Source organism: Prinia subflava, chromosome 18, assembly GCF_021018805.1.
Source record: "Prinia subflava isolate CZ2003 ecotype Zambia chromosome 18, Cam_Psub_1.2, whole genome shotgun sequence".
Classification (NCBI taxonomy): domain Eukaryota; kingdom Metazoa; phylum Chordata; class Aves; order Passeriformes; family Cisticolidae; genus Prinia; species Prinia subflava.
In genome coordinates this window covers 3,813,899-3,839,813 of record NC_086264.1, presented here as the reverse complement: position 1 = coordinate 3,839,813, position 25,915 = coordinate 3,813,899, and the positions used below count along the sequence as shown (strand labels likewise).

At 53.1% G+C, this 25,915-nt stretch overlaps 1 protein-coding gene across 1 annotated transcript; it reads right to left on the bottom strand.

Moving 5' to 3' along the window:
- Positions 1–1,947: 1,947 nt before the first annotated feature.
- On the bottom strand, positions 1,948–6,308 carry PRDM8 (PR/SET domain 8). Its single transcript, XM_063415212.1, has 4 exons — positions 6,164–6,308; positions 4,225–4,445; positions 3,781–4,012; positions 1,948–3,580 (listed from the first exon to the last, which is right to left on the bottom strand). The coding sequence occupies exons 2-4, from the start codon at positions 4,441–4,443 to the stop codon at positions 2,199–2,201; spliced, it is 1,833 nt and encodes a 610-aa protein (XP_063271282.1). The 5' UTR covers positions 4,444–4,445; positions 6,164–6,308; the 3' UTR covers positions 1,948–2,198.
- Positions 6,309–25,915: the final 19,607 nt, after the last annotated feature.

Here is a 25,915-nt window from a genome sequence, read left to right as displayed (position 1 = left end):
GGTGCCGGAAACAGTCAGCCCCAAATCTAGCCCGGGGCTGCTGGAGAAGCGAAGCTGCCGCGGTAGAGTAGTCGGGAGCATCGTCTCCAAGGAAGGACCCCGCCGGGACCCCGAGCATACCCGCTAGCCCCGCGGCGCCCCCACTAGATGGCGGTGCCCACCCGCCTCTGTCGCCCCCGGCATCCCCACAGCCCTCCCGCAACCCCCGGAGCTCCGTTTCAGTATCCCGGGTAACCCTCAAAAAAGGGATGCACAGGGGCGGCACCGTTTTTAAGGAAAATCCACGGGATAATCAGTGTCTCGCCCCCGCAATTAACGGTAGCAGGTGAAGCTATGCGTATTCTTGAGGCAGGGAGTGAGAGCAGGGGAGCCGCTTTGGCTCCTGGCGTGGCTTTGGGGGTTACTGGTACCATGCCGGAGTCAGCGCGCTGAGAGAATGAGCAACATCAGCGGGAAGCTGGACTGTCCGTGTCAGGGACTTTCATAGCCTGTCCTACGTGAAAGCCCAGGCACTTCTCCAGGAACTGTAAAGGCTTTGCAGCAGGTCCGGTACTCCGTGCAAACGCCAAACCACACGGCAGCAGATGCCGGTGGCACCTGGACACCGTGGGGCTCTCACGCTCTCTCGTGGGTTCCAGCCTTGCACAGCTCCGCTTTGGAATATTTTCCCTGCCAGTGACCTACTGAGCCATGCACAGGCTCGGTGTCCACGGTGATGGCAGTCTGTATGTGGAAATGGGTTTCCATTTCCTGGCACATCCCCTAGCTGCTGCATCCCCCGGTGCCCTCCCATGTCTCTCAAAGCACGCGGGGTATCCGCTGCAGGTGGTGCCCTCCGGACCAGGCTGTGCACCCATGCCCGGGAGTATCCCCCTTGCCTTGGTCTTCCCGCGTGTTCCTGGTTACGATGCCATCGCCCGGGTAATGCACCAGGACAGAGGGACCCACCCCGGCCCCTTCAAGCACTCCCTACCCTAAGACGGGCTGGGGGCTTCCCTGGATCCTGTCACCCCAGATAACCTCCGGGCAACATCCGTGTCTGTGCCCATTTTGCAAGCCCGGGACCACCAATAGCCCGACAAGGGTGGGGGGTCAATACGGGATCCTGGAAGAGGTGAGGTGGGAAAATAGCAAACTACAGAAAGACAGAAAGGAAAAGAAAGACAGGCAAAAAGAAAAAGAAAGGCAAAATGAAAGAAATTAAAGACAATCCAAAACATGAAGGGAAGAGGAGAGGAAGGGAAGGACAGGATGAAGGAGAGATATAAAGGTTGAATAAAATGCCAGACAAAAGCAAAGATGCACAGAGGAAGGACGGACTGATGTCGGAGGGGCCGAAGGAAGGCAGGTGAGCAGGGAAGGAGAGCGCAGAGAAGAGGCAGCGTGGTCGGGCTTTTCTGCCCTTCCCTGCTGCCCGGGTGCGGCCGGGGGCCCCGTTGCCACCGCGCAGCCGAGGGCCCACCCCTTCGTCACCGCCCATTCCACCGCATCGATTAACGTCCAGGTGCTTTGAAGAAAATAAAGTCATTTATTGTCAAAGCATCCAACATACCTGGATAAACTATAAAGTTTAATAAATCTCTTTTTCCAGAGGGGCGAGGAAAACAAACAAACAAACAACCAAAACAAACCCAAACGGGGAAGGGAAGGTAACACGGAACTACCAGGACTCCATTCTACGGGCACCAGTGACACTCGAGGGGAAGGGGCGCGGGCGGCTGGGCCGGACAGGGGTAGCGCCCAGTGCATGCAGGACCCCGGCCTGCCGCCCACCGGCCCCGCCGTGCTCCCCTCGCCCTTAGCTTCATATCCAAAATAAAAATTTACCCTGACATAGAATTATTATTACATCTAAACCATAAGTGCTTAATAATTTAGTAGAAACGTATGACAAATGCATCAATATGTTGCAATATATGACATTTTAAAAATGTATTTTTAAAGTAGTTTGATTTTTTCTTTTTCCCGATGCTTGCCTTTTTTTTTTTAATTTTTTTTTAAATTTTTTTTTCCACTTTTACCTTCATTATTCTGCTTCTTCTTCTTCAACCTCTTTCTCCTCACCCGCTGCCCTCCCCGCCCCTTCCCGGACAGTGGAAACGCGTGCATCGAACGGGAAGGGTGGAAGAGGCGGACGGCGTGGGAGTTCCCCGCGTGGGATTCCGAGCGGGTTCCCGGGGCCGGGGGCGGTATCCCCGCTAGTTGTGGGAGGTCATGTGGCGGGAGAGGTGGTGGCGCTCGCGGAAGGACTCGTTGCAGATGGGGCACTTGAGCTTCTCCTCGCGGCGGCGCTTGACGAGGGGCTCCAGCGCATATTCCTTCTTGTGGTGGGAGCGCATATGGTAGACCAGGTCCGAGGTCATGCGGAAGGACGCGTTGCACTTGGCGCACCAGTTCTGAGCCGGCAGGCACAGCGAGGTGAACGACGGCGGCAGCAGCGTCAGCGCCGACGGCAGCTGCAGCTGCAGCGGCCCCGCCGCCGCCGCCGCCACCGCCGCCGCCGCCGAGCTCTTGGGCCAGAAGGCCGTGGTGTAGAGGAAGGGGCTTTGCTTGGGCAGCCCCCCCCCGCCGCCGCCGCCACCGCCCGCCGCCTCCGCGCCGCCCGGCAGCTTGGCGGCCAGCGCCTCGGCGGCGTACAGGCGGGCGGGGGCGGCGGCCCCGTCGGGGCAGGGCTCGCCCAAGCCGCCCAGCTTGGGACCCAGCACCAGCGGCGGGACGTGCGGAAAGGAGCGGGCGGGCTGCGAGAAGGCGCTTTTTCGCTCCTCGGCCCCGCCGCCGCCGGCTCCCCCGGGGCCGGCCCCGAGCTGCGGCACCGTGCTGAAGGCGCTGCCCCGCGCCGGGCTGCCACCGTCCAGGCGGGCGGCCAGGGATCCCCCCGCACCGCCGCGGGGGCACAGGCCATGTTCCGCGCCGCCTGCGCCCGGGGAGCTGCGCTCTGGGCCGTCTTCGGGGCCGCCATCGGGTTCGGGGCCACGGGCCGCCTTCTTCACCTCCACGAATGCGCTGCGCTTGGCCTCTCCGGTTTCTGGGCTGGGGGGCGCGAAGAGGCGTCCGCCTTCCTCGAGCCCGCAGTAGGAGCCGGCGGCACGGTACTGCTGCTGTGGGGCGCAGCCCGGCTCCTCCTTGGGCGCCGCCGGCAGCCCCGGCCGCTCCGCCGGGAAGCGGCCCCGTGCCGTGCTGGGCCCGCGCTCTTCCTCCTCAGGGAAGCGCCGCTTCGCCTTCCCGGCCGCCGCCTCAGGGCCACCCTCGGAAGGCACCGGCCGCCCCGGGGACCCGGCGAGCCCGCCGCGGGAGTTCTCCAGCTCCCTCGCCAGGTTGTGAAAGTCTGTGGAGGGCTTGGTGCTGGCGGCAGGGCCACCATCAGGCCCAGGGAAGGGATGGTGCGGCGGCCCGCTGGGCTTCCCGAACTTGCCGGGCTCCTGCTCCTTGCCAGCGCCGTCCTTGACGCCTGCGGCCTCGGCGGCGGGGCCGGTGTCGGGGCCGTGTAGCCTCTTGGGGCAGCGGAACCGGAGGTGTGCGGCGAAGGGCAGTTCGAACTGGAAGCGCTGGCTGCACTCAGGGCAGGCGAAGGGCGGCGAGCCTGCGTCGGGCGGGCAGGACAGAAAGAGAGAGAAAGAGAGCACCGTCAGCCGCGGCCGTCAAGGGGATATCCGCCGAGAGTTTGGGGATCGGGAGCGGAGGATGGCCTAAGCCGACCGCCGCCTCCCGATTCCCCCCGGCGGCGGGTATCCCCCTCCTTCCTCCCTCCCAAGACGGCAGGCGGCCGCGCGGGGCACCCACCGTTGGTGCGGGCGGGGGTCCGTGCCGGGCCGAGCAGCAGCAGCTCGGTGAGCTCCTTCCCGTACCACACCAGCAGCTCCTCGTCCTTGGCGATGCGGCGTAGGGAGCGATAAAAGAGCTGCCCGCTCTTGATGTAGGCCTCCAGGTTCTGCTCCTCCCGTTCCCTCGCCGACTGCACCAGCCGCAGCCACATCAGCCCTTCCGACGAGCCGTTGGCCGCCGACGTGTCCACCTGAAACACCGCGTTAATCCACCGGACCGAAAGACCGACCGACAGCATGGGGCCAGGCAACAGTAGGAGCGGGGCGACGGCGCGGCTCTGCCCTCGGGGACAGCCTCCCGGCGGCGGGGGCTCCCCGGGTCGAACTGCGCTCCGTGGCGGAGACGCGTTCGGGCACCGACCGACGTGGCGAGCGGCTGGGCCCGGGGACAAGCGGCTCTTACCCGGAATATGTAGGGAACGGTGCGCTTGTCGGTGGACTTGAGGGCGATAAAGGCGATGCTGTCATACAGGGACGTGTGGCTCAGGACGCAGGGGCCGAAAATGGCATTTTCCGGGATGTCGCAGGTGGTGTAAACGCTGGTAAAAATGTCAGTCAAGCACTGCTGGACCGTCTTGGCATCGCCGTCCCATATTCCCCGCTGGACGCCGGCGTCCTCCATCCCTGCAGGCGGAGAGAGGGGCAGAGAGGGGCCGTTATCGCACTGGGTCCCGCTCAGCGGTACACTGGGATGCCCCGTAAAACAAAATAAAATCGACTTGAACTATTAAATAAAACATTAAGAAAAAAACCTCGGAAGGAAGGAAGGAAGGAAGGAAGGAAGAGAGAGAGAGAGAGAGAGAGAGAGAGAGAGAGAGAGAGAGAGAGAAAGAAAGAAAGAAAGAAAGAAAGAAAGAAAGAAAGAAAGAAAGAAAGAAAGAAAGAAAGAAAGAAAGAAAGAAAGAAAGAAAGAAAGAAAGAAAGAAAGAAAGAAAGAAAGAAAGAAAGAAAGAAAGAAAGAAAGAAAGAAAGAAAGAAAGAAAGAAAGAAAGAAAGAAAGAAAGAAAGAAAGAAAGAAAGAAAGAAAGAAAGAAAGAAAGAAAGAAAGAAAGAAAGAAAGAAAGAAAGAAAGAAAGAAAGAAAGAAAGAAAGAAAGAAAGAAAGAAAGAAAGAAAGAAAGAAAGAAAGAAAGAAAGAAAGAAAGAAAACAGGCGAACAGTTTCTCCGGTCTGAAAAAAATTTGAAGCAGGCTAGGAGCTGCAAGCAGAGGCGAGGTGTTGGGACTCTGCCGTGCTGGTTTATTTTTTTATATATCGCGACGGAGCGGGCTCTGGGGAGGGACACGGTAATCCCACCGGCCACGTCCTGTCCCGAGCAGGCTCCAGGTCTCCCTCCGGCCACCCCCGGAGCCGGGCCGGGCTGCGAGCTATGCCAGGGAAGCGGGTGAGTTACAGTGGCTTGTCATTGACGCCGATTGCATGTCAGCTCACCTCCCGCTCTGCGTGACAAGGGGAACGTATGGCTGCTCATTATCATAATCCGGCACTTTCCCTCCGAGATTTTAATTAAAAGCAGCAAGCAGAGGTAATTATTTTTACCTCGACACGCTTATTTATGGAGCAGAGTGAGCTCTGGCTGACGCGCGTTACGAAGGGAGGGATGCGGGCGCCGGGCAGCTGGCGAGGCGCGGGCAGCGGGCAGGGTGCGGGTCCGGCGGCGCCGAGGCCGGGGAGGGAGCATCGCGCCCGGCTGCATTGCCCTCGCCCTTCCCGACCAGATTAGAGCACGGCTGCCTCCCCTCGCCCCATCTGCCATCGAAATCCGTCATTTGGGGCTGGCTCGGGAAAAGACCGGTGCTCCTCCCGGTGTGCCTGCTGACGGTGCCGCTGCTCGCACTGGCTCGGCTCCGCCGAGCCTCCGCTCGCCGCCGATTTCAGGGTACGATCGGGTCCCCACACCGTCGGGGACTTCACCCCTCCGGGGCGATGGCGGGAGTCCCGGCCTCTCCCCGGGAACGAAGGCCGAGGGGAGAGCGCTCCGGTGCCCTCCCCGTTCCGCCGCTGCCCGGCGCATCCCTTCCCCGAAGGAATGATTTCGCCAAACGAAACCACCGACAGCGAGCTACCCCCACCTAACTTTCGCCCCGGCAGCGGCGGGTCCCGTACGGTTCCCCACGGCGCCACATCCCCTCGGCTCCCCGGGCCGCCCCCGGCCCCGCGGCGCTGCCTCTCCCCTGCCGCCCTTTGTCCGGGCGGGGCGGCGCCGGGGCCGCTCCCGGAGGCTCACCATCGGTCCCTGCAGCCCGGGCAGGGCCGCCGGCAGCACGGCCATCCCCGGCATTGTTCCCGCTCCGGGGCGGCGGGGGCCGGCGGGGGTGGCGGGGCCCCCCCGCCGATACTCACCAGGGACGGTGAGGATAATCCTCGCCCCGACAGTGGCACAAAGGCGGCTTCGGGCTGGCTGCCTCGGGCTCTCAGCGCCGCTCCATGCCGGGCCGGGCCGTGCGGGCGGCGGCGCGGGAGTCGCGCGGTGCAGACGGACCCGGTGCAGTGAGGGGCTGGCACGCAGACACACACTTTTTGTTTGCTGCACATAATCTGCCCAATGACGCGTGACAGCCCACGTCCCTCCCGTTAACCCCTTCGGGGCTGCCGGCTCGCCGCCCGCCCGCGCCTCACCTGACCCTCCGCCACCGGCCACCAACGGGGAAGGGGGTGGGAAACGCGAGACGCGTTCCCCCACCGACACTCTGCCAGGGCAGCGGGCGTTTTTTGGGGCCGCGGCTCCGCTTCGGCCCTGCGGGGTTGCGGGGCGGGGAGTAGGGGTGCCCGACGGCCGCTCCGTCAGGCGCCGGAATCCCGGCGGCGGCTTCCCGCCCTGTCCCCGCACCTGCGAGGTAATTGGACTCAGAAAAAAACCTCCTCGGGGAGACGGAGCCGAGTGGGGATGCCCGTGCCCGGCTCCGCGGAGCGGCTCTGCTGCGCTGCCGGCTCCCGGCGAAGGCCGGGCGTGCGGAGAAGCGGCACCAGGCAGCTCCGCGCTGCCCGCCGGAGCCGGGTCCCCGCAGGAACGGGGCAGGGGGCAGCCCCGGCTGGAGCCTCCCGCCCATTCCCAGCCATTCCGGGGCGGGGGGCGGCCACGGGCTCTTCCCCCTGAGCCCGCGGGTCTCCCGCATTCACCGACACGCGCCCAGCTTCAGAGAACAGAGACACGCGCAGATGCTCTGTGCCGAAATAACGGGTTTACTGCATGGAAAAGTGTTTACCAGTCCCTCTCTGATCGTCGTCATTTCAGATACAAAACAGATTAAAAAAAATAAAAATAGAATTTGAAACCACTTAAACTAAAAAAAAAAAAAAAATAAAAGAGAGACAAAGCGTTTTCCTGGGGCGAATGGAGCGGGGTTTGCAGAGAGTGGGCTGATGTTTGGCTTTCAAATTATCCCCCACACAATTACGATTTTCCTTGCATTAGGATTAAAGGCTGCATGTAATATGCTTTCAACATTTATCTTATTAATTCGACAAAACGCAGTGACTCCTTCAACGGAGATTCTCGTAGCATTAAAAATATGTGAGTCTGTAAAAATTTGGATTTCAATTTCTGCTTCAGATGTGGTGGATTTTTTTCCTGTTCGTGTTTCTTTTTTTCTTTTTTTCTTTTTTTCTTTTTTTCTTTTTTTCTTTTTTTCTTTCTTTTTTTTCTTTTTTTTTTTTTTCCCTCCTAATGCTGCATCTCTCGCTGTAAGATATAAATTTTCGTCATTAGTGGGGGGAAAGAAAGCCTATGCTCTAATTTCATTCGCGAAAATTTTAAGGGATACCACGGCACATATACGATCTCGAAATTGCTTCGGCATGATCTAAGCTACCGAAATTCCCTGGGACTGGAAAGGACCGCGGCGGAATTTCTGAGCTTTTATCCAGCCTCTGATGCCACTCGAAAAGTGGATACCAGGGAACACCGTCCTTCGATCCTCAGAACGGCAGTGGGACGGATGCGGGCTCTTTCTTTTGGAGTTTTTATTGCGAGGTGCCCCCACCGGCAGCGCCCATCGCAAAGCCCGGTACCCCGCAGAGCCCGGTGCCAGCGGCGCTCTCCCGGCCTTATGAAAATGCCTCACCGAGAATTTTGGGGGGTACAGGACAGGTGCGCCGGGCCTGATCCGGCCCCCGCCGTGCTGCCAGCCACCGCGGTGTCACCCTACGCGGCCGTGCGATCGCTTCCCGCCGCCTCCCGGTTGCCACACGCTCCTATCTCGGTACATTCATGTATTTTCTACTCGTTTATTTTTCCAGAAAATCTCTTGCGGAGAGCAAGGGGCAATCCGGGCTGAGAAGTTCCGGCCGTTTTCCCAGAGACCCCCGCAGCCGGCAAACCCCCGCCACTCCCCGCTCTCCAAAAGCTCAGCCCCTGCTCTGCCGAGCCCCTCTCGACAGCACCAGCGCGGCACAACCAGCAGCTCCCGGACAAGGGGAAGTCCCAGGAGCAGCGGACAAGCCTGGGATCTGAGCTCGGAAGAGGCTGGGCTGGCGAGCCAAATTCCCACAGAAGCCAGCCCTGAAAGGCATCAAGGCCTGGGGGGCCGGCCCAGGGTCTGCTGCTTCCTGGCTGGGACCTGGCAGGGATTCGGGCGACTGCAATGGCCAGTGGGCTGGGAGAGTGTTGATGCCTGGATGCTTGGACACCGTTATCACTAACCACCTTGATAATTGTCTTCTGCCAGCGATGAGTTATTGTGGGGATGGCTGCAAGGGACAGAGCACCTACTCCCAGGGGTGTCAGTCTTCTCTTTCCTCCCCGACTTTCACTCAGGAAAGGGGAAAGGAGAGGGACCAGGAAAGGCTGCTCAACCTGTGGTCAGAAACACTCCTGCATCCTTTGGGAAACACTGCCTGAGTGGTGTCATGTGCTAGGCCTACGGGTGCATGGTTACTCCTATGAGGAGACACATACACAGCTGAGAGTCAGCTCCCAGGTGACTGCAATAAAGTCACTTACAAAATAAAATCATCGAGAGAACACATGAGTTCCCAGAAGCACACGAGCCCAGCCACACTAACTCCTGTGGGGCCAGAGCACCGTGGGGAGGGGGCATGAAGGGATGCTCAAAACTACCGTACTACCCTCTCTGCCTGCTGCTGCCAGGGACAGAGGCAGCTGTGGTCCCTGGGAGGTGCACACTAGGTGGAATGGAAAGCCATTTGATATGAAATGTGGAACCACAAGCTTTCCTGGTGCCTGGAGAAATGCAGACAGAGACAGAAGGTAGGCAGGCCTCTGTAGTGGAAATAAATTGGGGCCTCAGCTGAATAACTGAAACCATCTTTCTGCTTGTCACCAGGCTCATGGATGGTGCCTTTTCTGGGGAAGCCATGAGCTAGGGTGCTAGAGACATCCCATCATGCCACAGACATGATGCACAGAGAAGTGGTGCTTCTCCCAGTGCTAGTTCTGCTGAGCAGCATGGGGAACTGACTGTGAGTCCTCAGATCCACAACCAGATGAATGTTTGCCTACCTCCAGATCCTTACCAGAGCCGAGGCACACCAGAAATGTTCTGTCTTGTTCCCGGCTCAGCTCCCGAACACCGCCGGGGTGCCTGTCCCTTCTTACTACCTGTGACCCTTCAACCCCACCTCAGCAATGCTGGACTCACAGGCCAGGTCACCACCATACCACAAACCCACAAATCCCTAAAAAGGGCCAGATACCAGCTTTAGCTGTGCTTCACCCCAAGGAGCAAATGCTCCTGCTCCCGACATACCTTCCCTACCTGCTTTCTCATGGTTCAGCCACACCATAGGCACCTTGGCTTGTTCCTCATCCCTGATGGTGCCCAAACTTCCCCTCTACTTTCTTCCAAACAAACACAGAGGCTGGTTAAAAATATTAATTTTTATATTCACCAGAGGATCACAGAAGTTTCTTTATTGCTGGCCAAAACCTAGACCACCAAACATAATACAGGTGGCTGGTTAAATGGTTCATACATAGCCCACTATCACCACTGACTTTCAATCTTTAAATTATTTTTCTCAGGCTTTCTGCTTCTCCTCCTTGGCCTGACAGCAGCATTCAAGGTTTAAAACCTGAAAAGCTTTCACCTAGCTTCACCTTCCTTCAAACATTTAATAGCCTGACAGAAGACATGATTGGCTGCAAAGGACAGAAATGGGAGAGAAATGGAAGGGGAATCCCTGCAGGACTGAAATCTGCCTCTGCCTCCTGTACACCCTCGGGCCTTTCTGTCCTTGTGTGCCACCATCAGTGTCCCACGCTGGGCCAGAACCCACCCCACTGCACGGCCCTGGCCATACCTCAGTTTAAGGCCAGGTAGAAGCCATGCTGCAGCTGGAGGACAGTGCAGAGGACAGGCCCCTGAGGGATAGTCCCACAGTCCTTGGCCCAGTGCTGCCCAGCGTGGGGTGCCTGGGGGGTCAGGCAATGGTGGTCTCCATCTCCTCAGTTCCTCCTTCATCTCCATGCTCCTGAGTTCAGAGCAATGGGCCAGACGTCTCTTTGGTGGCCACATGACCTCTCTGCTGTTGGATCCATGAGAACATCACTCAACTCCTCACTGGACCCTGGGTGGCCGCTAAGTTACGCACGGTCAAGCTTTGGCAGGAGCTGACTGGCCAGCATATTCCCGTCAGCTGGAAAACCCTCATGCAGAGATGGCCTCTCCCTTCCTGGTGCTGCCTGGTGGCTCTGAAGGCCTTGGCTTCTCCAGCGAGTGACAGTCCCTAAAGTTAGCAAAGGTTTGCTAAACCCTGGCACAGAGGGTGTGGGAAGAGCAGTGAAAGGACAGACAGACGGGGCAGGGGGGAGGGAAAAAATAAAGATGCAGAGGATTTCAGATCCAACTCTACTGCAGCAACTTGACATGGGGTCTGTGAAGGATCTTGAAACTTAAAAAGATTTATTTTCTCTAGTCATAAATCTCATCCCGTTGTTCCTCTGACCAACCAAGCATGATAAAGTCCTTTTCCATAAAGTATTCAGTATTAAAGCCACAAAGCTCACCCAATCAGTGGCCATCTGCTTCTCTCATAGCTGCTGCTCCAGAAGCAAGGAAAAGCAGCCAGAAGAGAAAGGGCACCACTGTTACGGCTCTGGGACAAATGAAGAGGCACTGAATAGCAGCCGAAACCTTTGGTTTGCCTTGTATATCTGTATCTATAGAGACAGAGAAAGAAAGGAAGCATTATATTGATACAACAATTGTAAAACAAAAAAAGGAAGAGGCATCTAAAGGGCAATACAGCAGGCATCAGAGGGCCCGTGGGGAGGGATGGTCGTGGATTCATACAGACCTTTAATACCTTTGCAATTGAAATATAAAGAGGCCGAGCAAAAAAACGGAGAGAGCCGGAAAGCGACCTGCGTTACACGGTGCATCGGCGCCTGAGCTCTCGCAGCCAGTGAGCCGGAGCATTGCTGATTGGGGCACGATATTCCCGGGACCGACCCCCCCATTACGCTCTCCCCGGGTGCATCTCAGCCCGGCCACCTCGCACTGACCTTGGCTTCCAGCCGGCTGAGAGGGAACAATCCCCAAACATCCCGCCGGAGCTCCCCGTGATGCAGGACATGTCCTGCAGCCATCCCGGCCTTTCAGACTGCTCCCCCGGAGGGTGTTTGAGGGGACCGCTCTTCTCCGCACCGCCGGCCACGCTGCTCCCGGGCGCACGGGAAAAATCGGCAACGATGTCGCCCCAAAAAAGACGCGGGGAGGCGGGAGGGTGGCGGAGTGGAGAGGGGGTGTAGAAGCCTGAGGGGTTTGCAGGAGCACCGGGCGGGCAGCAGCCACCCGAGAGGGTCCCCCGCCCCTTCCTGCGCCGCCGCCCGCAGGGCAAACAGAGGGTTAATGACCGAGTTAGGTCATTAACCGATTTACGTATCCTGAGAGCCGGAGGTTCGGCCCGGGACCCCACTGCACGCTCTGGGGAGGGGACATCCGCCCCAGCTCGCGGGGACATGAGCAAGGACCCACGGACACGGGCCGGGATTAGCGGCGGCGGGCCGGGATTAGCGGCCTCCCGCTTTGCTGCCGCTCTCTGGGATTACGCCGGGATTAGGAGGCGGCCCCGTCCCCGTTCCTGCGCCGGGCGGGGTGAGGGGGAGTCCCGGAAACCTGGAGGAGTTCGGGGCGCCAGGGGGGCCGGGCGAATGCTGCTTCCCTCCGATGGAGGGCAGGAGAGGAAAGTCGAAGCCCGGTATGCTGCCGGCGGCGAGATAGAGGTGCCGGCAATTTGTCCCCAGCCATCCTAGCTCCCGGGGGGGTCACTGAGCCCCCTGCTCGGTTCCCCATCTTGAGACCCGGCGGGAGGCTGGAAGGCTCAGCAGGAGCCAAGGCTGTAAGCACCGGGGACAAAAAAAAAAGGTGGTGGGTTTTCCTTTTAAGATTCCCTGGCACATGAGTGAAAGCAACACAAATACGATTTACACACCGATAAAACCAGGGTCGAGGACAGGGAGACGAGGATGTGCTTCCCTCCCCTCTGCAGGTTTTGTTTCTCTCACAAAACATGAGTGGGACCAAATGCCACGTTGAAGGCACGAGTCGCTCCCTGGCTTTTCCTGAACACTGTTGTGTCCAGCAGCCCTGTATTATGTCAAAAATCTGGCATGGCAGGCTGTGGCACATCTGCTAGGTGTGGATGACATTCATTAGCCAAGGTTCTCTGCTAAACGGCCTGCCAGAGTCTCAGCAGTGCTGCCCAATGCCAATCACTCATCTGCTGCCAGCTCAAAGGCAATCCTGCTTCAGGGATGGCTCCTTTCCATGCTGGCAGGAGAAAAAGAAGAAACAATGCATTTAGATGTTTGGGATGTGAGCGAGGTTGCACATGGGATCAGCAAGCAGATGTAGCAGGAGAGGAGATTAAGTTGTGAAGTGTCATTCAATAATTGCAGCACAAGGGAGATGTGCTTGTGAGTTGAGGTTTGGGAGGGGAAAGTGTTAACCCCTTTCCAAACCACAAGGCAGACACTGGTGGCTGCTTTTTGGAAAGGAAACATAATGAGGCTAATGCAGTAAATGGTGTGCTTGTGCTTATGGAGGACACAGAACAACGCAGGGAGATTCATGCCAGGACAGCTGGTAAAACCGTCCAGGCCAGGGGAGGGAGCTACACTGACCTGCTCAGGGAGCAGCCTGGCTCAGATGTCCTTTGCCTCTGGGGGTCTACCTGCTGCAGCCTGGAGAGCCACCCTGCTTGTGACGTAGTGGGCTCCGTGCTGGCCCTGACAGCTTGGTTCACAGCCCAAAGGGGCAGCTGCACACCCAGGGCAGCCTGGGCAATCACTAACCTGCCCTTACGAGAGATGTCGAGACCAGAGGTGGAAGGCAGAAGCATCTGCTTGGCACTGCTACAAACATTCTCTGGGAAGAGAGGCTCCATTTTCCTCTGAATTAAACCACTTTGATCGGAGGTAGGTGTAAGGATGTTAACCTTCCCATCTTACTAATTTAATAAATTTACAACCACAGAATGAAGCTTGAATTTGAGCCACTATGTGCTTTCCAGGGAGCCTGGGGAGGCAACCTCAGATAGATGCTCAGTGAAAGCTCCCCTCAGCCCTGTTTTCCCTTAGCTTTCATTCTGACTTTTAATTTTGTTTATGTCCATTCAGGTAGTGGTTCATAAAATGTGTGAGATGCTATCTACCTACACATGCACACACACACATGCAGCTGTTGCCTCACAGATAATTCCCATGACAGCCTCAGTTTCTTAAATGTTCCATTACTTTTGCTTGCACCATGAAAGACCAGTGGCAGCTTGTAGTGCCTTTTATGCTTCTTTGAGCCAGGCAGGGAATCACAGGCTTCTACCCCAGGACTGGCCTCTCTGCAATTACCCGTACTATTTAATCACCATGTACACCACGAGCCCTCCCAGGTCAGCACAACTGTTCCACGGTGGAGCCCATCTCTGACACCACACGTGCTCTTCCCACAGGCAGTGGCTTCCCTGACATCCTCTGCCTGGCCATCTGTGGCACAGCTCAGCTGTGAGCCCTTTCCTTCTGCTCTCACCTCCTCAGGAAGCCATTCTGCTCTGGCTGCATTCTGGACTGAGCCTTATCCACCTTCTCTTTCTGTGCTGGGTTTGTCTCTGTTCTGGTTAGCTGGTCAGCCTTAACTAACGGATGTCTGCACATTATAAGAGATTTCCCCAGTTTCCTACTTTTTGTGGTTTAACGCTTGCTGTACCACATACACCCCAACACACTTCTGGCAGAGGCTATGTGAACCCCATAACCTCCCATCCTCAGATACTAGAATTGGGTGGCTTTAAGAGCAGGAGCCAAATCAAGAGACAGAGATGCGATGCTTCTCCTTCCTCTCCAAACATTATACCTTTATTTAAATACGTGAGTAATCCCACTGGATCTACTCCAGTACTTAAAGTTAAGCCTATTAAGTGTTCACGGAGCAGTGGTCTGCACACAGAGGAGCCAGAAGAAAAGAGAAAGGGGAGAGTGGGGCACTGCTCCAGCAGGGAGCCTGGTGGCAAGAAACACCTCCCGACTGTCCTTCCCCTCAGGGTCACCTTCTCCTCTGGCTACTCCTGACAGCCCCAACACCAGGCTCCCCTCAGCGTTTGGCACTATCACTGACATCAGCAATGTGAGAGCAGTAACAGTGAGGACAGATGAAGCAGGTGGGAAAAAGTGCTTTGAAAACTTGTCAAAACAAAAGCCTGGATTAATTTTTTAGTGCCAGGTTGGACTTTGCAGTTGCTATGTTGGGAACTGTATTTTGTTTTGTTTTCAAGATGCTTCTTGCAAAACTCATTGTGTTCATCATCATTATTTTCAGATAATGATATGGGAGAGAGAAAATTCATCCCTGCTCCAACAAGGAGGGCTCTAAGAAAGCACTCGTGCACATGGTTTCCTTTGCTCTCTGAGGATTTCAAGCATGTACCTAGATTTAAGTCTGAGTGCTACTTCTTGTAACAGGGAGCATCTCTTAGAAACACCACTTGATTCAAAACCTGCACATCCACAGAGCTCTGGCTCCTGACTCTGCTTCAAGTACTGGAAAACCTCCTGCCTTGGCCACACAAAGCCATGTCCCACCCTTTGATGCACTTCTTGGCACATGCACATTCTAATTCCCGACACCACCCTTTCTTCACATTTTCTCAGCTGGCTTTTCTCTGGGTACAATGCATTATGCTTTTCTGTATGTACTACTACATACTGCTTGCACAATGTTTTGCATGATCTAATATTCTTTGTTCAAAACTGCAAGAAAATCTAAATAAAGACTATAGCGTGTCGCATCAGTATAGGCATCAGCTAACATTTTCCACGGCATATGGTACTTCAGAAGCCATATGTACCACTGTTTAGTGATTCTGGCAAAGAGGCGCAGAATGGTGAAATCCAACTGCCAGGATTTCTGAAAACAAATATGTAAATGCTCCAGTGCTTTTGTTATTCATAACATACCTCTAACACAGCACATACAATATGCTGTTCATTCTGTACTGAGTATACTACTAAACTGTATTTGCTTCCGTTCTCATTTTAAAAGATTATTTTCTTCTGTATATGATTCTGCCATCCTCTCTATCAAAATCAATCTAAATTGCAATTCACAAAAGGCATTTTATCTATTTTAAAGGACATACTATGGGGAACATTATGTACCTACGCAAGGGTCCCAAATCAGAAAAAAGACAGAGGTTGTCTCTACAGCCTGACTAGTGGAATCAAAGCAAGGAGAGGAAGTGCACTTAAACAGATCAGTTGCATGGAGCAAAGCTTGTTCAGCCAGGAATAGCCTCCCAGGGAACATGGGTGAATTGCCTCTGCTCACAGGCTACTGCAAAGCAAGCACGTGGACAAAGCTTTTGTGAACAGGCCCTCAGAAACAATAGCTGGGAAGGAAAGAGAGGATTTCAGACATGTGGTCCAAGGTGGATGGTGGCTGCCAAACTCTGACCTGGGCTGGAATCGGTCCTGGTGAGCCAAGGCTCAGCCACCAGCTGTGACTGGGGGCTTGTTCCCAGGAGGGCTGGCAGCACCAACACTGAGGTGTTGGGGCAGTGCACAGGGCTCACGTGGAGCACTTGTGCATTACTGAAGGCTTCAGACCCCATCAGCCAAGGCAGAAGCCCTCCTTCCAGAGCCAGCACCAGCAGGTAAACAGGAATCAACACCCAATTCCATTAACCACCTCCGGCAGCACTACTCTGGGTGCACCTCTCATCTGCAGAGAGCTTGTCATCTCTGCCTGGGATCTTGCTGTGCTGAAGGATTCCAAAATGTTGCTGCTAGGCATTAAGCCTCCCCATTCACAACAAACATTTTAACATTATCTGTTGCCACCATTGTCTCTATCTTTTGGCTTATCAGTGTCCATAGAGACTGAATGTGGGAGTTACCAAGCCCATTTACAAGTCACTCTGGAGCACTCCTGCCTCAGAAGCAGGGCTCCTGTACATCCCCAGAGCCAGCGCTCAGCATCCCACAGCTCCTGGCAACACCAGGGATCCATGCAAACCTCTGGAGGAGGGCACTGATACCACTGCCTCCAAGAAACACGTGGGTTTTCCAGTCTATTGCTTAACTAATGCTGTTAAAAACAACAATGAACCCATGACTCCCTGCACACAGTCTCAGCAAAATACTGTCACCCTACAGGGTCCTGAAAAAATTCAGCCATCTCTAGACATGACAGTGTTATTCAAGACACACAGATGCCTTTTTCCCAAGAGATTAAGAACTGCTGCTCCTTTCTTTGCCAGTCTTGCACTGCAGCATCCCATTTCAGTAAGCACAACCTCCCTCACCAGGGTTTTGTGCCCACCACCCCCTCTGCTTGTCTTCCCTTGCACATCAAACCTGTTCATCACCTCCTGTCTCCTTCCAGCCCCCAATGCATTAACCTGAGCTGTAAACCATCTGGGAGCCCAAGCAATTCTTTTTTGGTACTTTTTTTCCCCTGTGACATAGACTAGGATCCCACTTTCCTCCTCTCAAGTTACAGAGATACTCCGTTCTAAAGCTTAAGCCAGACCTCTGCATGCAGCCAGGCCTTTCACCTCTAAACACTGGTTTTTTTTTCCATTCTAGCACAGATGAAATCCTTAAAATAAGTCTTTATGTTTTCCTACTTTTGTAGGTGCTTCAGCCAGAATCTGGTGTTTTTTTCTATTCTGTCCTAGCCAGCAGGTGATAAAAAATTGCCATAAGAAATGCTGGCTTTGAGCATAAGTGCCTGGATTAGAAAAAGAGACAATTAGAAAGTGTGAAGTGGCAAAAAGCTCTAAGAAGCCAAAAATAAAAGAACAAACATGCAATCTGGCTATCAAAAAAAGCCACATTTTTCCCTTGCTACAGTAAAAATCAACACTGTCAAAGTTAAAAAGTGTTTTGAAAGACAGGAAGTCACGGGGAGAGGGAAAAACAGTCCCACAGGGTCAAAAAGGGGAGGCCTGGGAAAAGCCATCCGAGGGAGCTGACAAAGGAGGGGACAGGGAAAGGCAAGCATCTCGCAGTGTGCTGCCAGGATGCTGTAGCGATCCTGCAGCTCCCGGGTGAGACAAACTACCCTGAGTGAAGGGACACAAAAAGAGAGCCTGCTGATTGAGCTGGTTCACATGCACCCGCATTTATGGCAGAGCAAAGGTCAGTCTTGTATTACCTTTTGTGAATCCCTCTTGAACGAGCAGGCCGGCGATATGATAAGCACAGGACAAAGATTTATTGACATGCCAGGGGTTGCTGGCCCTCTTAACCTGCTGGCAGAGGTTGGGGCTTTTCATTAAGAGAGGTCTATGCATGGAATACTTGCAGGCTTCAGCTAAGAGTAAATGTGATCTCAGCCCGCACAATTTACCACTGCCAAAGAGACACCAAATTATGTTTTCTCAGCACAGAAGTCAGCAGTGCCTTGGAACCCTCAGAGCAGCAGAAAGCACAGAGGGGATAGTCAAGGGAAATCTGGAAGAGGTTTCATGGTACATCATTCATCATATCTGTGAGCTCTAGATCAGCAGAGAAAACCCAACTGCCCCTCCAAGCTATACTCCCGTGCTCCGGATGTGCCGCTTTCTGGAGCCAGGCAAGCACCCACTGCCACTGCCAAGACAGGCCCCTCTCCAGGGCCATTCACAGCTCCCATCAGCAGTCTCCCTGTGCCACTGCAACATCTGGCCTTTCAAGGGAGAACAGTCTTCATGTGGGATGTAACCCTCTGGACAGGCTTGCTCCCTCTCCTAAATCCCCTGTTTTGATTGCACAAGCAACTATGGTTTCAGGAGGAAAGAATAACCTGAGCAATTGGGTATTTACACCACATCCTTCTGCCTCTCCTATTACTTATTTTCACTGAGGCCCACATCCCTCCACCCCAGTCCCTCCACCTGGATTGCATCACCTCTAACTGCCTGTACATGAGCTGCTGAGTTATTTTCCCCCTGTTCTTCCTGGGGTGTTTCTGTGAATGCTGCTAATACATCAGGCTTCATTTTACGAGATCCAGACTCTTGAGCTTTCCCCAGCAACTAAAAAAAACAACCTCAAAACATGAACTATGGAGTTTACACTTGGTGTTCTTAAACACTTCAAACTTGTTCCCACCTTTTTCTTTTCCTGTTGCAACCTGAATACCCCATGGTACTGGCTGAGGGGCAATAAATTCACTCCCTCCTTCCCTTCCTGCAGCCTCTGGCAAAGGTCTCATCTGCCCTTTGCTTCCTTCTTCATTCAGTTGAGAGATGCAAAGATTTCTCATCCAAGAGACACCATCCCAAGGAGCTTCCCAGCCCCTTTGGGACACACAGCTGGAAGAGCCATGCAAGGACTAGAAGAGGGATTCCCAGCACACACTCCTGTAGAGAGAGTGAATAATTTCTCTCCTGCAGTTTAGTGCCAGCACCTGCTCTTTGCCAATTGGCAGAGGATACCGCTTCCTTTACTTAGGAATGCTTAACATCCACCTTTCCCCCACTCCAAGGGGGAACCACAGAGGCTGGGGGAGTCTTCCCAGGTAGCCAGGCATCTGAAGGAGCTGCAGGCTTGGGGAAGGAGGAGGAACCCAGCAGAGAAGCCAGGTTTTACTTCACAAATATCTTTTAGCTGAAGGGGAGCAGGGACTACATCTCTCCCTCACCTGAGAGTTCCCATGGGAACACAGAAGGGCGATGTAACAGCAAATTTTGGAACAGGCACGCCTGCAAACAACTTCTGATATAATATTTGAGTCCTCAGATGTTCAGCCACTTGCACATACTGCCTGAGTGCCTGATTTGCATGGGATTTGTATTTGTTGGTATTCACATTTGTAGGAGAATGCATACATTAGATTAATGTCATCACAGTTTATGGAGATCATCTGTGCCACAGCACCAGCTCAGGGCTCTGACTGCTTTCTGTGCTCTGTGGCACATGGCAACCCCTCCTGCCCTGCCAGGGCCACCAAGAGTCAGGATGGCTGTGCCAGGCTGAGCCCCAAGATGGTCCTGCTGGGTTCTCCTCTTTTTAACATAAAAGTTTAAAGATCATTCGGAGTAATGGTCTAAAATGGCTTAGCCCACATTCCAAAGGTAAAATCAATCCAACCATTTGGACTTATTCTCTTATATTTGCTTGTATGAACCTATAGCACACTGCACAACCTCATATTTTGTGCCTACTTAAGGACATTCAGCTGTAAAACAGACCAACTAGATGGTCTTTTTTTGTCTTGCAGGAGCATCCCTCTCTCAGTAAAATGGGATGGTTATAATTCCTTCCCTGTTTGCCATGACACCTGGGTGCTCTCATCTGCTAGACAGCTGGAAGCTGTCACTAGAGATGCTGTTCTCACAGAAGCGTTGCTGTGCTCAGTCAGACACTCTCTGTAAAGCAGATGGAACACCTCAGAAGAACAGCACTGCAGCAACAAAAGCTCATTTTCTGCTAGGGGATTTCTGTTACTGGGCAATGCTTCCTTCAGGTGACTTCACAACCCCGTGAGCCCACATGCCAGTAGAGTCCAATGACGATTCTGTTAACCTACTTCCACTACTGAGGCCTTGCAGTTCCACTTCCCAAGGCTGGCCACCAGCGTCCTTTCCATCTCTGCACTTCCAAATCACACAGGAGCAACAGCAATGAGGGCTCAACCCTCACTGTGGCCCTGCCACCCAGGATTTCTGACAGACCAGGATTTCTGCTCTGTCCCCATGGAACTGTGCACGCATGAGCCTCTCACGCTGGCACCCACATCTGAGTCATTCCTCATGCACAAGATCTGCAGAATCTGTCTCAATCTTGATGGTGCAACCCAGAGGAAGTGGGTGGAACAAAGGAAGAGTGCATACAACCCAGAGGAAATGGGCGGAACAAATGAAGAGTGCACATCTCCAAACTGGGTGATGATATCACGCTTACCTCAGTAACAGAACAAGTAACACCTTTTGCCTGCCCTTAAAAGCCTTTTTCTTTGCAGCACATGCCACCAGCCTAAGCTCCAGTCCAAGCTCCAGCCCATGCTCCATCTACCTGCACAATTTAGCTGCTTCCATTGCTCCTTACCCAGACACAGCTCTCTCACCTCACAGCACAGCTCCCATCCCACACCATTTGACGCTCTGAGATGCTGTGGTATGCACAGCTCACCCAAGAGAAGGGCATGCCCCACTCCAACTTGGGTTAGCAGACACAATTTCAATTTACAGCTCTTACAAGCAAAGTCTTGAAAAGGTCTTTCAATATTTTAGTGCTTCAGTCTTATTTTCCAAGCAATTTATACACTAAGAAACCTGGATGGAAACCTCCAAGTGATAATCAAATCCCTTGGATATCTCAGAAAATGTTCCCCCCATGTGATCTAGTATCCTCATGACAAACAGCTCTCTATTTTTCTTTGTGATGGTTCTTACTTCCCACCAACATCTGTCACTGTGATTATGATCTCTAATGAGCTTCTAAATTATATCACAGCATTCTGCCTTGATGAGCTACATTCAGTAACTTTCATTCTGCAAGACATGAAACACTGCCTACAAGATGCTGAATGAAAATTCCCTCAGCACAACAGCTGAAAAACTGGTTTGGAGGGGGTTTTCTTTGCCTGTTTTGCTTGAGGGTTTTTTTTGAGGGGGGGTTTAGTGTTCTGTTTGGTGTTTCTTGTTATGCATCTTATTCCAGGATGCCTAGGAACTTTACAAACAAGGCACAGAAAGTTGAGCCTTCCTGTTGCACACCCCTAAAATGTCCACCCAAAGATGGGAACTCTCTCATCACTCAGCAACAGAGATGGCACTTTATTTCTGTAAGGCGGGACAGGGGGAAGAACCCAAGCCAAGGCCCCAGCAAAAATTGCCATTATTTTTATGCTGACTTCCAGTTACAGGTGAGGGTTAGTCTGAGTGATGTATTCAGACCCTCAGAATGTTGTACAGGTGCTGCCAGGATGCAGCATTATGCTCCACACATCTCCCCACAATACTCCTTTCCCCCAGTGATCACACTGGGAGACTCTAGTACAAGTGAAACTGGGAAAGTGAATATTAACCCCCAAGGTTTGCTGCCCTAGCTGCAAGGAACCAATGACCCCTCAGTCTTGCTAACACATGCCCACACTGCCTAGCAATTTCTAGGGGAATTGGATCTCTCAGATCCATGTTCCTGTTTATTCCTCAGACAACACCAGCTCCCCCTCAGCATTCTCACTCAAACATGTTACTAATCTGCACATCCAGTGTCACACCTTGCACTATTGTCATCTGCCCACCTGGGAAAGTGTGTAGAGTGTGACTGAAGACTAGGACAGGGCAAGCTGATGCTTGTGTGTACAAATAGTTCCCCTGAGGCAGCAAGGTGCTGACTCCCTGCTGGTGACTCAGCTGCACCTTTCCCTGCTGCTCATCCATGATCTGTGACGTGGCTCATGAGAGCTGAGCTTAGAAGGGTTTGATTTATAGGACAGGATTTGTGGGGTTCATTCCTTACTTCCTGCAGATAAGGACAGATAGCGTTGATGAACAGTTGCCATGTTTCTAGCTCAGAGTAGCTATACTCTCTCTGTAACTCCTGCTTGTGGCCAACCTTGCACTTGCTGCCTGCAAAGCAGCTCCAAAACGAATGGGACAAAATATGCTGAGCACAGCAAACTCAGGGGTGCACACTGTTCACCTCTCCCAGCCAAACTGTGGAGAACTGACTGCCATTTCCCATGCTTCCAGCCTGAGCAAGCACTCAGGTGGCAGGCAGGTAACAGGGAAGGTGCTGACAACACAGGCTGAGATTACAATACAGTCCTGAAGCAGACAAACATTGCTGGCACACTGATCCTTGCTGATGAGTTCCCAAGTAAACTTTATTTCTAAGGGCATAACTCTAATTGCAGAGCACTAGATTGGTTCCAAACAAACCCTGTCTACTCAGAACATCTGCCCACTCACTGCAGCTGCCAGCTCACATCATCTCCCATTTCTTTTGTTCTCTGTGTATTCAGTACCTTTCCAAGCCCATGGTGACTCTGGCTCATTCTCTGAAGTGCAGATGGTTCTTGTGAGGGCAGGAACACAAAATCCTGGAACAGCAAGTAAAACAAGTAAATGCTCCTGAGTAGAGGAAGAGGGAGAGCACAGGATTGGCAGGGAGCTACTGAGGAGTTCATGCACCATGGCTTGTCTGTGCCACAAGATGAGCTGCCCAGGTGAATGCACACCGACTCATCACCGTCTCTGACTCATGAAATGAGTTTTCCAAGGACCTAAACCACGTCTTTGCATATCCTCAGCAGGGACTGAAGGCCCTCCCTGCTCAACATGCTTCACTACAGGTATCTCGGGTTATGGTGCCATGGTACCATTGTACAAGCTATTTTGCTTCTTGGTTAACTTTGCTGAGCAAAACATTTCCTTTAAAAGGCCTTCTAACAGGCACAAGAGTTTAATATGAACATGAAAATACTGCCCCATGGGGGATTACAGTTTAGTACCCCAGCTCTCTTCCTGTGGCTATTACTGTGTGGCAAGTCTAACTGTTCCCCAAAAGCAATGCCAAGCACACCACATTCTACACCTCACTAAGCTGATCCATGAAAACATACTAAGTCTTTGCCAAGCTGCTTCACCAGCTTGTCCCTGGGGGAAGGGACATGACCTTTCCTGCCCTTGTAGCATTTGTTGCTCTGCCAGTAGCACTGCAGAAAATGATGCCTGCAGTCCAGTCAACACTGCTTCCCCTCTATCCATCTTAACTGCCCAAACATAGGAAGAAGAAAAAAGGATAAAACCTTGGATGACAGACAACAGGACACGAGTGTATATAAGTTAAACTTTTCACATGTGGAGAAATTGAGAAAAACGTAATTCAGAGTCACACAGATGTAAGCACCAGTCAGATAAAACACATCCCAACTGCTTCACTCCTGTTTTAAGGCCAACACAGTCACACTGATGATCAGAAACTTGCCATATAGGGAGCCAGGGGAGCAGCTCACACAAACAGGGCAAGGCTGACGTATGCCATGTCACTGGTACAATTTGGCTAGTGAATAACCAGGCAGGGCCGTGAGTCAGCCAGCAAATACTCCCACACGCAGCCTTCCTGCCCTGTGGTCTGACAGCAGCAGAACCAGGAACTGACTGCAATAAAAATCTCATCCTACCTTCTGAATATGATGTTTCCCCAAGCATATTCTCTAGACAATCTAGAGAGATTTTGGTGTACAAATCTTCATTAACCTGAAATTACTCAAGCCAGTGGAACATTATTGTTCTCTGTCAAGTGCAGGGGCTGTAGGCAAAAAGCAAAATCACCCAATCAGGCTGGAAATTACCTTGGATAGTTTTACCTCCTGCTCAAAGCATGGCCAACACCAAGACAAGATCAAAAATCTAGTCAGGCCTAAAAAACTCCAAAGTTAGCTCAGTTCTTGGCAGTGTGATGCTTAAAATGCCAGAGTTATGGGTTCCATCCCCATATGGGTCATTTACACAAGAATTGGACTCAGTGTTCCTCATGGGTCCCTTCCAACCCAGAAAATTCTGTGATTATGATCTCAACCACGCCACTCTGGCTGTCCTGCCCCAGTGCTCAGCTCTAGCTATGTGGTGACAAAGTTCCCCTACACCCTGCTGCATGCCTCTCCCAGCCTCAGGCACACAGCCAGCCTGCCTCTGAAGAGCTTTGTGCTCACAGAGGGCAATCCTTCTCACAGTGATCCCAGATATCCACATGGTAGCCTAGACCAGCAGGGACAGTTGGAAGTTCTGCTCTTCCCACACTGGCCATGCCACAAGGACCTGCTCAAGCATTCCTTGGAACTGTTTGACCCCTCCCAAGAACTCTCCAGTCTTCCCCCTCTGCATGCCCAGTACCTGAAGCCTCACTCCCCAGTGCTCCTTTCCTCACTTACTACAGAAAGCTGGGTCAGAGCCCTTCTCCAGGTTTCAGGTGGCACAAGCTGCAACCTAGCCTCACTGTGGAGCCTCCATCCCCTTTCATTGTAGCACTGCCTCCAGCCAGCCCTCATCCTATATGCCCTGGGCTCTTATCTGAGGCAGGTCACTGCAGAAGCTCTACCAAAACTTTGGCATCTCTCCACCTGCTCCTCTTGGTGCTATAGAGCCCCAAACCCTCTTTCTCTAGCTCTTTCCTCCACCAGGCTTCCACAGGCCAGACCGCAGTCCCACCTGTGCCAGCACCACATCCTTCAGGACAGCACCTGCTCCACCAGACATAGGAAGAAGCAGGTACCATGTGGCCACTAAGCCCCTGCTGCACATCCCTGATGTCCTGGGAGCAGTATCTCTACCTCTCACTGCCCTGCAAACCTCCACACTACCTCTGTGCTAAACGCCAAAGCACCATCCTTTTCCACCAGTAGAAGCAGCAAGCCCAGATGGTCCCCAGGCTTGGGGATCCTAGAGATGGGAGCTGCTGGTACAATAATCAGAATCCCACAATAAGGGAACAACAAACAGTTCCTGCGGGGTGCAGCTGGGCTCAGGAGCAATCAGGAGCAGTGATCCCACCCATGCAAAGCAGGATCTACATGAAAAGACAAATGTCTACTTCCACAAAGAGCTCCTGGGGAAAAGAAGGGAAGGAAAAAAAATAAAATAAAAATTCTAAACCCCAAAAATCTTCCTCAAAATGTTACACAAGAAAAAAGTGGAAAAAAAAATCCCACAATGCCATCCAAAAAGCCTCTCCAAAACTTAGCAAAACCTCTGTTTAAATACATAAACTAAATAAATGCTCCTCTGGCAATCTTCAAAATTGAGGAACTCCTCAAATTGTGAGGGGGAAAGAAAAGGAGGAACAAAAGGGAAAAGAAAAAACCAAAATAAACTTGCAAAAACCATGGAAAGGAACAGTGAAAAGTTGAAAAAAGCATCAGGAGCAATACCAGCAAGGGAATCTCCCTGGTGAAAAAACAAAGGGGAGTGTTCCAAAATTCACCCCCCTGTGAGTGAACAGCCTCTCTTAAGTGCTACTCTCTGCTGAGTGCCTACACCTGTCTTGGAACGTCCCCCCAGCACACAGCCCCTTGTCAGCAGGCACGGTAACCTTCAAGAGGTAAAGGAAACCAAGCAACTGACCCAAATCCCAGCTGTTCCCTGTTGAATTTTGTTTGTTCAAAGCACAGGCCAGGTGTTTGGGCACACAGAGCATGCAGCTCTTTGTGACTGTCACTCACCCCAGCCTTGCAGCCGGAAGAACCTGGCACAGATGACTTCATGAAACCAAATTAGGGGTCATACACAAGAAAGGACATTGCCACAGCTCTGGCGTAATTAAGGGCCCATCATCATCAAGGACAGGAAATTGGCACATCTGCTTTCTGGACTGCTGATCCAATGGTGGCTCAGGCACGATGTCCTGCTGCAGCCCGCTGGCCCTGCATAAATGTTGCCCTGCTTGCCCCCAAACAGTGGTACAAGCAGCTGTTTTATCACTCAGCCTCCCAGTTGCTCTTACTCTCTCTCTCCTAGGCCTGGGAGGACAGAATTGACACAGTGCTCTCTCTTGCTCTCCTTTGCAGCACTGAAGGGGCCAGGCCAGATGGATAAATGTCAGCCCCTTTTCCTCCAGTGTGACCCCAAACTGAACACAAGTGACATTTCTGTTTGAACGCACCCTTGAAATGTTTGAACCCGTCCCTCTGGAGTCAGTGATAAAACTGT

Bases quoted from the DNA above. Each gene is read 5' to 3' on its own strand.
- PRDM8 (XM_063415212.1), bottom strand. From the start codon at position 4,443: ATGGAGGACGCCGGCGTCCAGCGGGGAATATGGGACGGCGATGCCAAG. The intron at 4,013-4,224 runs GTAAGAGCCGCT...GCGGTGTTTCAG, and splicing joins CCGTTCCCTACATATTCCGG to GTGGACACGTCGGCGGCCAA. The intron at 3,581-3,780 runs GTGGGTGCCCCG...CGCCCGACGCAG, and splicing joins GACCCCCGCCCGCACCAACG to GCTCGCCGCCCTTCGCCTGC.